The 12,937-nt window shown below is 37.4% G+C and overlaps 1 protein-coding gene and 1 pseudogene across 3 annotated transcripts in view; one reads left to right on the forward strand and one right to left on the reverse strand.

The window, feature by feature from the left end:
* TTC27 (tetratricopeptide repeat domain 27) overlaps positions 1-12,937 on the reverse strand; it is a 195,695-nt gene that overhangs the window by 30,849 nt on the left and 151,909 nt on the right. For both annotated transcript variants that reach the window (XM_011935991.1, XM_011935992.1), the window contains exons 14-16: positions 12,470-12,568; positions 10,387-10,439; positions 4,926-5,091 (exon numbers count right to left, since the gene is read on the reverse strand). In XM_011935991.1, the coding sequence (XP_011791381.1) occupies positions 4,926-5,091; positions 10,387-10,439; positions 12,470-12,568 (318 nt within the window). The remainder of the gene's footprint in view (positions 1-4,925; positions 5,092-10,386; positions 10,440-12,469; positions 12,569-12,937) is intronic.
* LOC105507494 lies at positions 6,187-7,097 on the forward strand (annotated as a pseudogene). Its single transcript, XR_001001115.1, has one exon. The product of XR_001001115.1 is annotated as a 40S ribosomal protein S2 pseudogene (transcript).

Genomic DNA, 12,937 nt, shown 5'->3' on the forward strand with positions numbered 1-12,937 from the left:
CATATGTAACAAACCTGCACGTTATGCACATGTACCCTAGAACTTAAAGTATAATAAAAAAAATAAAAATAAAAAAATAAAAAATAATGAAAATGTTCCATAATTGTTTGGGGTGGTGATTACCTAAGAATATATACTAGTTAAAATTATCTGCATTTTTTTTGTTATTTTATTTCATATTTTTTTGAGATGAGGTTTCGCTCTGTTGCCCAGGCTGGAGTGCGGTGGCACAATCACAGCTCACTGAAACCTCAAACTCCAGGGCTTAAGTAATCCTCCTGCTGTAGCCTCACAAGTGTCTGGGGCTGTAAGCATATGCCACTACGCCTGGCTTATTATCTGCAAATTATGTCTGAATTTTTAAAAACCTTTGTTAGATACAGTTCACAAGCACGTTAATATGATGGGAAAATGTGCTTTTGACATAAATCTTCTCACAGACTTCAAGGCGTGACATAAAGAAAAAAATAAGACATGCCTACCTATGATTTCTGTCTTCGGTTCCTACTAGCCAAATTACTGCTCAAGTTATATAAGCTCTCTGGGTCTCATGTTAATCAACTATAAAATGAGGAATATTTAGTATCCACCTCACATACTGCATGCCCAATAAAAGATAATCTGTGTTAAGTGGCAGAAACATAGTAAGCACTCAATATATGTTAATCCCCTTTCCTTCCTCTTCCACATATAAACAGCAAATGAATGTCAATACTGCAATACTTAAATTATTTTCCCAAAATGTTGCCCAAGGTATCCAGAAAAAGAAAGAAGGAAGAAAAGGAAAAATATCCCAACAAATCAACATTAGAATTTACCTTGAGGAAAGAAGTATGGCTATATATGAGGATTTGTCTGCAAGGATATTTATGACATTATTTATAATAGTCAGAAACTGGAAAACTGAACAGGAACTAATTATATAGAAACATGAAAATCAATTTTATTATAGATGAATAAAAATATGTATAATCTAGAAATAAATACATATAAGTGCTATTATAGAAAAGCATTCCTGGGTTTTACCAAACCATACATTAGTCAAAATTAGGACAAAGGTTTTTTTCAACATAGTACTGGAAGTCCTAGACAGAGCAATTAGGCAAGAAAAAAGAAATAACAGATATTCTCATAGGTAAGGACTAAGCAAAATTGTCTCTATTTGCTGACAATATAATCTTAGCAAAAACCCTAAAGAGTCCATGTAAAAACTATTAGATGAAGTAAATTCAGATACAAAATCAACATACAAAAATCAGTAGCATTTCTATAATACTAATAACAAACTATACAGAAAGGAATGATGGTCACTAGAGTCAGGGTAGGGTGGAGGTGGGGTGGGGAGGAAATGGGGAATTTTGGGGGAAAGGATACAGTTTCAGACAGAGGATTAAGTTTGAGATCTTCTGCACAGCACAGTGACTACCAGTCAACGATAATGTATATTTCAAAATACCTGAGTAAAATGTCAAATATCTCACCATAAAAACATAGGTAAACAAGGTGATGGGTATGTTAATTAGCCTGATCTAATCATTCCACATTGCATACACATACGAAAACATCGTATGTTACTCCATAAATGTATACAATTAGAGTTTGTCAATTAAAATATTATTAATAAAATTATAAAATGGACAAAGAAAGAAAATGATAAAGGTAGTATATCCACTCATTCTTCAATTACAAATAGTGAGAAAAAAACAGAAAAATTTGAAGCTAATTAACCCTATGTCTGTATTAAAATAAACATGAATTTACTCCCCCCCACAAAAATTTTAATGGCAATAATCCACATCCATAAAGTAGAAAAAAACAGGTACAGGATTAGAACATGTTAAATTGGAATCAGAACACAATTTTGCTATATTGAAAATTCCCCATGATTAGAAAAGTAAGAAGCTAAGACTATGACCACTAACATATGTTTGAAAAAATCTATTTAAGATAAAAGTTAAATCATAGTATCTGAATTCATACTAGGAAAAAATAAATATATATATTTTTAGACTTTTTTTTCCTTTTCTGAAAAATGCTCAAATGCATCTCTATGCATTTTGGGTCCTTTTATTCTTTCTTAAGGAAGGCCCCTGAAAGACTTCTCTTTTTTTTTTTTTTAGAGACAGGGTCTTGCTCTGTCACCCAGGCTAGAGTACAGTGGTGTGATCATGGTTCACTGCAGCTTCAACCTCTCCAGGCTCAAGGGATCCTCCCACCTCAGCCTCCCGAGTAGCTACAGGTACATACTACCAAGCCCAGCTAAATTTTTTTGTATTTTTTTGTAGAAAAAAGGTTTTGTAATGTTGCGCAGGCTGGTCTCAAACCCCTGGGTTCAAGTAATTTTCCTGCCTTGGCCTCCCAAAATGCTGGGATTACAGGTAGGAGCCACTGCGCCCAGCTGGCTGAAAGATTTCTAAGCAAATGTTCTTAAAATTCCAATGATTTTGGTTTGGCATCCAACAGGGCAAATCACAACTGAAAGTTTTATCAGAATCAACTATCTACATACTCAGGTTATTTTTACCAAAATTATATTCTTTGGAATCTATAATACTACTGTTACTACCAATAGATTATTCTAAATATCACCTCTTTCCCTATACATTTACAGATACTCAAATACAGAAGTATTATCTAAACATTAGCAAAAATGTTTTTCATCCTGAGAGAGAATGAGACTCCTAATCTGGGGGTGGTGGGGGTGGTAAGAATAAAGAAATTGAAGTAAAGTTCTTCAATACCTTTTCAGCTATTGTAACTGCTTCTGCTTTGCTTTTTCTTGCCTTTCTTTTAGAATACACGAGTTAGCAAGATTTGCCAGACTTAATTCATCTAAGTCAACTAAAATCAGCATTATCTTGATGACTTTATAACTCTTTATGATGTACAAGTAACAGCTCTTCCAAACAATCTTTGAACAGTTATTTTGTCTAATGTCAGTTTCCTTAAAACAAGTGGGTGGGGAGATCCATCCATCCATCCATCCATCCATCCATCCATCCATCCATCCATCCATCCATCCATCCAGAGTTAGACATAGCTTAGATAGTATAATCCTATCCCCTACAGCCATGTTGAGAATTAAATGAGCTAATACATGTGAAGTGCTTAGGATAGTTTCAGACACACAGCAAGCCCTCAGTAAATATTAATTATTGTTATTTTACCACACACCACTTTGACCTGCTCTATGTGCCTTGGGAAGTGAAGGAGAATAAAAGAGCAAACAGAAAAGCCACTTCCTTTCATGTGCACATATAGTAAGTCTGTCTCTTATTGGAGGAGAGGCCTAGACCCATTTGGGTACCTTATATAAAACAACTCCTACTGGTGCCAAGCATGAAAGGATGATCAGGATTTTCTCAAGATCCAAAAAGCCAACCTGGTGAGCCAGTTGTTACTAATCCTTAGCAGATATGAAGGAGATTACTGGGGTTAAAGTATAGATTTAAAGGAGAAATCCCACTCACAACAGAAAGACAAGCAGATCAGTTAGAAAATGGAGGCACAGGACAGAAGATTAACAGGATCAGACTGACCAAGGAAGCCGATTCTAAGACAATTAAGAAAGAGATGACACAGCCAAGTTATCAGCAGCAATACCAAGAGGATAGAAAAGCAGACTGACAGCTTGACGAAGCCCCCTGTCTGGCTTATCAGGAAGGAGAGGAGCTTCACACTCCTTTCTGACTTGGTGTGTAAACTTATTCAGCATAGCCCTAGAGGACTTCTAAGGTCCCTTTTTGCTCTGACAGTGTGAGATTCTAAAGAATTCTAAAGAATTCACTTCAGCAGCAATGTCTAAATGAGGAGTGTTGGATGTGAATGTTTCATGTACATTTTTTTTAATATGAAAGAAAACAATAGAATTTCCTTCAAGTGTAAGATGGAATATACTACCAATATAAATGATTTACATTCTCCTTGAGATTTTAGGAACAGGCTTCAGAAATCTTTCCTAGTGAAGAAAGATCTTAAAAATCACAATTGCAGTAAACAAGACATATGCACTATCTTCAGTGGTCACAATATACCGAGATCTGTTCAGTCTCATCAGTGGCCTTTGCCAAGGCGCTAAGTGTAGAAGAGGAAGAACTAGCTCAATGGAAAATTTCAGCAGTGTGAACAGGACAACTATTGACTGTCAGGAGACTGTGCAAACAGATTCAAAAGAGCCCCTCCCCTTTCTAGGGATGTAAAACTCTGCTATCCCTCCATTCACTTGGCTATCATTCCCATTCAGTTTGTTTGTTTGTTTGTTTATTTGGAGACAGAGTTTCACTCTGTCACCCAGGCTGGAGTGCAGTGGCATGATCTCAGAGTATCACTTTACACTGAAGACAGCATATTGTCTTCAACTACAATTAAACCAAAAAAGTCTTTTTTATTTAATCTTTTGGATGATACAATGGCTTTGAGTCTCCCATACATTCTGGAGGGATAACTTTATTCCACCAAATAGAGCACCATCTCATGAAACATTGCAAAGAAAATGTTATCCATCGTCTCTATATTGTTCATACCATCTGAAGGTATACAGTAAATGCTTGTTAAATGAATGAACAAATGAGTATAGGATTTATTCCAGCTACCACAAGTCAGAGAATACACTGAGATACCCAAAGTACTAAGTAATACAGTGTTTTATTTAGTTTCTGCAAAGTGACTATATATGTAACCCACACATCAGATTTTTGTAACTGAGTCACAGTAATATTCAGTTTATGACTGTACAAACAAATCTGACATTAGAATACCAGAATTCCATACATCATGAAGAATATCTGACTAGAAAAAAATACCTTTTTCATATGTTATGTATGTTTAACAAAATTTTCCTGTGCATATTCAAGGAAATAATTTATACCATATGATCAAGGATTCATATCAAACACAAACTGAAATAAAAAAAATGAATATCCTACCTGAACATCTTTGTATTTGTCACGTAAGTCCAAGAGTCGGTGATAAGCTTTAATGGCTTCTGAAAATTCCCCAACGTCAGTGCTGGTGAGGATGTAGTTTTCCCAAATTTGCCAGTGTTCATAGTTACACTTTAGAGCTTCTTGTAAAGTTCTAAAAGCTTTTACTCTATTGAAGGTCAAATTTTAAAGAGAGCAATAATGAATTCTTTTTTTATTAGAATAAAGCATAGCTAAATGCATAAAATGCTAATGTGGACCATCAGTCCTTATTCATTCATATTAACAAACAGAAACCCAAACAACACAAAACCACCTCAAACTTCCCAACAAAATTCAGTGACAGACCCTATGGTATATGTAGCATACACAGAGATACTCCTTTCCTAATCTATTTACTGGTAACGAGGACATTATTTCAAAACGGGGCATCAATCCCAGTATCACCTCAGGAGAAGGCACACTCAGGTTCCAAATCTGGAGTCAGCGTGGCCAAGCAAGTACAATTGCAAAACTGTAAGACAAAAGGTGCAGACAAAAGGTGCAGACCATAGTGGAGGGACCAGAGGCAAGTAGGTCAAAACAAAACAACACACTCCTCACGAATCTGCAACCAAAATGCTGCTAACCAAAATTCTACACCCTGTGAGAAAAAAAACCCTCAGTCAACAAAACTAACCAACAGGACATACATTTACTAAAGATAAAATTTAAGGGGGCAAGGCATGGTGGCTCCCAGGACTTTTTGAGTGGCCGAGGTGGGTGGATCATCTGAGGTCAGGAGTTCGAGACCAGCCTGGCCAATACAGGGTAACCCCATCTCTACTAAACAAACAAACAAACAAACAAAAATTAGCTGGGTGTGGTGGCACGTGTCTGTAATCCCAGCTAGTCAGGAGGCTGAGGCACGAGAATCACTTGAACCTGGGAGGCCAAGGTTGCAGTGAGCCAAGATCACGCCCCTGCATTCCAGCCTGGGCAACAGAGCAAGACTCCATGTTTAAAAAAAAAAAAACTGATTTTAAGGGGGAGAGGGAGGAGTGAAAAAAAATTTTTCTTAATTGTTTAAGGAACAATCTATCAAGTCTTTAAACAAATTTGTTTAGAATACTGAGACAAAGAAATATTTACATTGAAAAGGAGCAGAAAATTGTGAAACAAAAACAGGGAGAAATGAAATATGAACAAGGAGATGTGAATAAAAACTAACTAGAAATTTTAGTATTGAAAGAGGCATTAGCTGCTGCTTCTCCGAGAAAACACCAAATGGCGGATGACGCCGGTGCAGCGGGGGGGGCTCAGAGGCCCTGGTGGCTCTGGGATGGGGAACCGCGGTGGCTTCCGTGGAGGTTTCGGCAGTGGCATCCGAGGCCGGGGTCGCGGCCGGGGTCGGGGCCAAGGCCGCGGAGCTCAGGGAGGCAAGGCCGAGGATAAGGAGTGGATGCCCGTCACCAAGCTGGGCCGCTTGGTCAAGGGCATGAAGATCAAGTTCCTGGAGGAGATCTACCTCTTCTCTCTGCCCATTAAGGAATCTGAGATTATTGACTTTTTCTTGGGGGCCTCTCTCAAAGACGAGGTTTTGAAGATTATGCCGGTGCAGAAGCAGACCCGTGCTGGCCAGCGCACCAGATTCAAGGCGTTTGTTGCTATCGGGGACTACAATGGCCACGTCGGCCTGGGTGTTAAGTGCTCCAAGGAGGTGGCCACCGCCATCCGTGGGGCCATCATTCTGGCCAAACTCTCCATTGTCCCGGTGTGCAGAGGCTACTGGGGGAACAAGATCGGCAAGCCCCACACCGTCCCTTGCAAGGTGACAGGCCGCTGCAGCTCTGTGCTGGTGCGCCTCATCCTTGCACCCAGGGGCACTGGCATTGTCTCAGCGCCTGTGCCCAAGAAGCTGCTCATGATGGCTGGTATTGATGACTGCTACACCTCAGCCCGGGGCTGCACTGCCACCCTGGGCAACTTCGTCAAGGCTACCTTTGATGCCATCTCTAAGACCTATAGCTACCTGACCCCTCTGGAAGGAGACTGTGTTTACCAAGTCTCCCTATCAGGAATTCACTGACCACCTTGTCAAGACCCACACCAGAGTCTCCGTGCAGCGGACCCAGGCTCCAGCTGTGGCTACAACATAGGGTTTTTATACAAGAAAAATAAAGTGAATTAAGCCTGTTAAAAAAAAAAAAAGAAAAAGAAAGAAAGAGGCATTAAAACAACAACAGGCCGGGCACAGTGACTCACAACTGTAATCCAAGCACTTTGGGAGGTCAAGGAGGGTGGATCACGAGGTCAGGAGATCGAAATCATCCTGACCAACATGATGAAACCCTGTCTCTACTAAAAACACAAAAATTAGCTGGACATAGTGGCACATGCCTGTAGTCCCAGCTACTTGGGAGGCTGAGGCAGGAGAGTCCCTTGAACTTGGGAGGCGGAGGTTGCCATGAGCTGAGATCGCGCCACTGCACTCCAGCCTGGGCAACAGAGCAAGACTCTGTCTCAAAAAACATAAACAAAACCCTCAATAGCCAACAAAAACTAGAATGCACATAGTCAAGGAGAAACTGATGAACTGGAAGATAATAGTAAGGAGTTCACACAGAATTCAAATTATAAAATAAAAGCTGGAAAGAGACAGAGGAAAGAATGAGAGGTAAGACTCAAAACATACATCTGATATTCTACAGTAAACAAATGCAGAGCATGGCAGGATTCTTTATATCAAAAGATAAAAGCTGATAATTTTCCAGAAATGAACAAATTTCAAAAAATTTTTTGATCATAAATTCTACGATCAAAAGTGTATTTCACATACTGAGCATTATAAGTAAAGATAAACGAACATCTAGAAATATTGTGTGAAATTTAGGAAAGACATTCCTAAAATCTACAAAGAAGTGACGACAGATACTTATTTCATTAGCAGTAAGATGACAGAAGACAACAGAATATTACTTTTAAAGTGCTGATTGAAAATAACTGCCAGCCAAAATTTTATAATCAGCTAAACTTACCACTCAAGAGTAAATGCAAAATGAAACAGTTTTAGATATACAAAGTTAAGAGCATTTACCATCTATTGACTCTAAGAGAACTATCTAAGGGATTCCTTTTTGCAAAAATACAAGGGAACTCAAAAAGAAAGAAAGGAAACATGTCTTCAATTTCAGTCATAAATTGTTTCCATGGAATACCTTTTTCTCCTTTCTCTACTCTACCATATCACCACCTCCATCTAATAACAACTGCCTCCAATAGTGTTAGACGAAGACTCCCCAGCTCTCCCATCCACAGGGGTTGGGGGTGAAGGATTTATCCTATTGGAAAATAACTCAACAAGTAAAAATCCACACCATGAGGATTATCCTTTTTCCTATATGTCCTCCCTTATGATCCCCCTAATCATAATTTCCTAGCCTCAAAATTGTTCCATGAATTCTTTTTTCCTTTTTGGTAAATATAGCTTCTTTGTAAGGTGCTTCATTTCAGGATTCGCTTATCAAAACCCCTCTATAGTAGAGATATTGCACCATTAAAATTACATCCGAAGATGAGACATTTTCCCATGGGACTGGTAGGAACATGATATCGAGGGGAATCAGATGAAACAGTAAAGAGAGCACTTTAGTGAAGAATCTTGTGACCACAAAAGGATAAAAGAAATAGTTTAATGGGCCATTTTAAGGCATGAATAGGATCTTCTGAGAGAAGCATTAATAATTGCCTCAGAAGTAACAATCCCATTAGCTTTGTCTGGAGCCTTAGAAAGAAAGAAAAGAGTAAACAGGAAATAATAAAAAAATGATTTATGTCAGACCTTACAACTCCACCTTTGCACAAAAACCTATTTGTGGAGCTGCAAGAAGTAAGAAAGTTGAGCAACAATATGCAAGAACCCCTAAGAGAGAAAGCAGAGTTCCTAACATGACTGGGCTGGAAGACAAGGCATCAAGAGCTTCACTACGTACAAACTTATCCGAGTTGCCAGAAAAACTCACTGAGATCACTCTACAACTATGACAGGGACTTCCGAGCCTGTTGCTTTAAACCAAAAAGGTCTCCAGAGAGTTTTAGCACTCAGCTGCAATCAAGAACATAATATTATCTTCTGAAGAGAATGGTAGAGCAGATAGTACTTTATTTACGTCATCCAAGAGCAGAGGCAGCATTTCATGATCTCTACATAATATGGATTTAATGATGTCTTCAGAAATTATCTTGTGATCCCACCAAGAAAAATTAAATTAAGTTTGAAAGTAAGGCCAAATAAAAATGAAAATATATCCATCTTTTAATTAATTTATTAGAGTTTTGGCAACAGCAGTCCTTGTCTCTTCCCTTTCCTTTGCTTTTCGTAGCCAGTCAATAAGCCCAGTTAGTGGGTTGCCTCCTTTATAAAGAGTTTGGCATCTGCCCCTCCTTTTTCCACTCTAGTTATCTCATGCCTGAATTGTTACAACAGCTGTGTCCTAACTGGTTTCTCAGCCTCCAGTTTCCTCTAGTCTGCCTCACATACTGCCACCAGATAAATCTTCCCCAAAAGCTTCTTTCTTCATGAAATACCACACTGAAATCTCTGGCTTCCTATACTCAACAGGACAGTCTCAACTCATTGGTCAAATAATCAGAAGATGCTGCAATTTTACTTCAACCTACCTTTCTAACCTTATCTCTCACTGTATATTTCACATTACTCTATAGCTGGACTATTTTGCTTCCTATCTCCTAAAATACTACATTCATTCCTGTCATTCTGCATTTGGTCACATCATTTCCCTTGCCTAAGAGGCATCCCTCTGTCCCTTCTATACATCCTTCAAATTTCTGCTTGAGTCCAACATCTTCTCAGAAGCATTTCTGATCCAGGATGACACAGTTTCTCTCTTCTTTGATCCTCATGAGACTAAATGAGTGGCTGGCACATAATAACTGTGCTACAAATATCATGTATGATTATTTTAGCCTTCTTTGTATTCTCACTTGCTATTTGCCACAAATAGCTTATACACTAATCAATTTTTTAAATAAGATGGCATAGTATTTTATTTTTTAAACCTACATTCCCTGAAGGCATTGGTTCATATTTATTTACATTTCTCAATAATGTCTAGTACAAAGCAAGCAATGAATAAAAATAACTGTCAACTGAGTTGACCAACTAAATATATGTTTGCTTTTATCATGTAATAAAATGTAGAATGTAAAACTTCAGTACTACATAAAGATTTCAAGTAACATTTCTTATTTTATTACATATGAAATGTTTTCAAGAAATACACTGTATATTTAGAATTCAAGTTAATTTAGTTTGAATTAAGCTATTCTACTTAAGTTATTCTATTTCATATACATGGATGAGAAAGGTAAAACAAAGAGAAACATTGAAACAATGTTCAGTTGTAGAAAATCTCACTCATTTATTTGGGAAGCAAAATTCTTCATATTTGTCTGATGTACTTACTTTTGTTTTAATCGGATATAGGAAGTTGATAAATTGTTCCAAGCTTCAGCATTCTGAAATGATAGAGGACTCAGTTAATTAACTATTCTCATTTAGGTAAAATTATTGCTGAAACCGAAAGTACAACACACTTTCCTAGTCCAATATACACTCTTTAAAATCACAATTTTCAATAAGGTGTGTTTAAAGGTATACAGCAAAATTAAATCAAGCTGAACTTTTATATTTTAGAAAAAGGTTAAAACAATCAACCAAGCAATATAACTATGATTGTACCAATGAGCAATTCAGTTAAGATTTTATTTTCAAATTTAGACTTACAAAATAGCTAATTTACAACATGCTTTATATAGTATACAGATTTATTACAAAAAAGACAATGCAGTATACTGTTTTTTCCTATCTTAAAAGTTTTTGCCATTATACCATCATCCTTCTTCACCGGATAGGTGGGTTAAAAAAGAATCTGTTCTCCAGTGTTACTACTAAGTATTTCATCCATCAAACATATTCCTCTACCTATTCCTCTACCCAATAACAAAAATAAAGCAAAAATGAATTTTTTTAAATCAGCTTAATCAGATTGAATTTATATAAATGTTGATTCAAACAAGAATGATAAATTATATATTTCGCTTTGTTCCACTTTTCATCTAATATATATATATTGTTCTCAAGTCCCATACGTATGATTCAAAAATTAAGTGGCAGTGGACCTCCACTTCCAGACATGGCAAAATTAGTAACTTTTTGAACTCTGGCAAAGAACAACTACCAGAAAGCTGTGAGCTGAATGGAGATTTTGGAGGTCACACTGTGCTAGAAGTTATTCAAGTTCCAAACGAGCCAAAGGGGAGAATTCTTATTGATTGCCCATGGCATTAAATTCAATCCCAGAGAGGTTATACCTTAAGAAAAGGTTATTAGAGGGCTGGGTGCAGTGGTTCACATCTGTAATCCCAGCACTTTGGAAGGCCAAGATGGGAGGATCACTTGAGGCCAGGAGTTCGAGACTAGCCTCGTCAAGAGAGCAAGGCTCCATCTCTACTTTTTTTTTTAAAGGGTTATGAGGAAATAAGGAGAACTCCAGACCCACTTTAACAAGCTTAAAAACAAGCTGATTTATGAGTAATTTAACTGAATGCCAAAATAAAACTCAATCCTCCTTAAGAGAACAGAATAAAACCAAGAAGCACAACAACATAGCATCCACAATGCGTAGAATACAATTAAAAAAAAATGGTGGACATGGGAAAAAGCAGGAAAATTTCCTTCATAACCAAAGGAAAAAAATCAATTAATAGAAACAGTACCAGAAATGAAAGAGACGTTGAAATAAGCATAGGATTTGAAAGCAGTTGTTACAAACATGTTCAAAGATGTAATGGAAAACATGAACATAATGAGGGAATGTTTGGGGGAAAGTTAGTAGAGACATTAAAGCTGTTAAAATATCCAAATGAAAGCAGCCTGACTGCTGGAACTGCTTGTTGTAACCTGAAACCAGTTTTATCTGCAGCTTCTGAGATAATTTGCTGAAACTCTGGGACTAATTTTGCCCTCTGCCATCCCTCATCAATGGAAGCTTGCCAGCTCCCCACACCCTTACTGTAAGTGCCAATGAATTTCTCTAAGAGAAATATGTAACACTTCTCCTTTTTATAAAACTTCTAACCTTCTCTTTGTTCTTCAGACATATCAAAGACTACCTGGCATGCATATATGCTCCAAATTGCAATTCTTTCTTCTCAAATAAAACATTAAATTTAGATCTTTTATACAGAAAATCTTAAGGAGTCCAAAAAAAAAAAAAACCAAAACCCTACTAGAAGTAATAAATGAGCTCAGCAAGGTTGTAGGATATAATTAATATATAAAGATCAATTGTGTTTCTATATACATGAAGAATTTAGCTATTAACTTATTTCCAGATTTATAAATCCTATACCTTGAGGTATGACCTTCCCTCAAATGTATACTTTCCTCCAACACAAAAGGAATTGCTGTTCTGAACCATACAGTACAATTCCAATAACTTAGAGAGTAAAAACCCATGTAAGGACAGAAGATCAAACAAACTTACATCGGGTTCTAGAGTCACACAGCGCTGAAATGCCTTTGCTGAACCTTGATAGTCTTCCAAGGCCAAATAAGCACAGCCGAGAGAAAACCACACCCCGAGCTGCAAAGACCAAAAAGTCAAAGTCATTCAAACACAGAAACATTTACAGAATATAATCTGAAAATTAAGATACTATCAACAAACACACTCCTAGAAAGAATGCAGAGCTGTATAATAAATATTTGCCTTACATTTAGTTTAAAGGTAGAATATTTAGCAATGGAGGTAAATTTTTCCGTATAATTTTCTTTTTTTTTTTGAGATGGAGTCTTGCTCTGTCGGGTTTACGCCATTCTCCTGCCTCAGCCTCCCGAGTTGCTGGGACTACAGGCGCCCGCCACCTCGTCCGGCTAGTTTTTTGTATTTTTAGTAGAGACGGGGTTTCACCGTGTTAGCCAGGATGGTCTTGATCTCCTGACCTCGTGATCC

This window comes from Colobus angolensis, unplaced genomic scaffold (assembly GCF_000951035.1).
Source record: "Colobus angolensis palliatus isolate OR3802 unplaced genomic scaffold, Cang.pa_1.0 Scaffold15, whole genome shotgun sequence".
NCBI lineage: Eukaryota > Metazoa > Chordata > Mammalia > Primates > Cercopithecidae > Colobus > Colobus angolensis.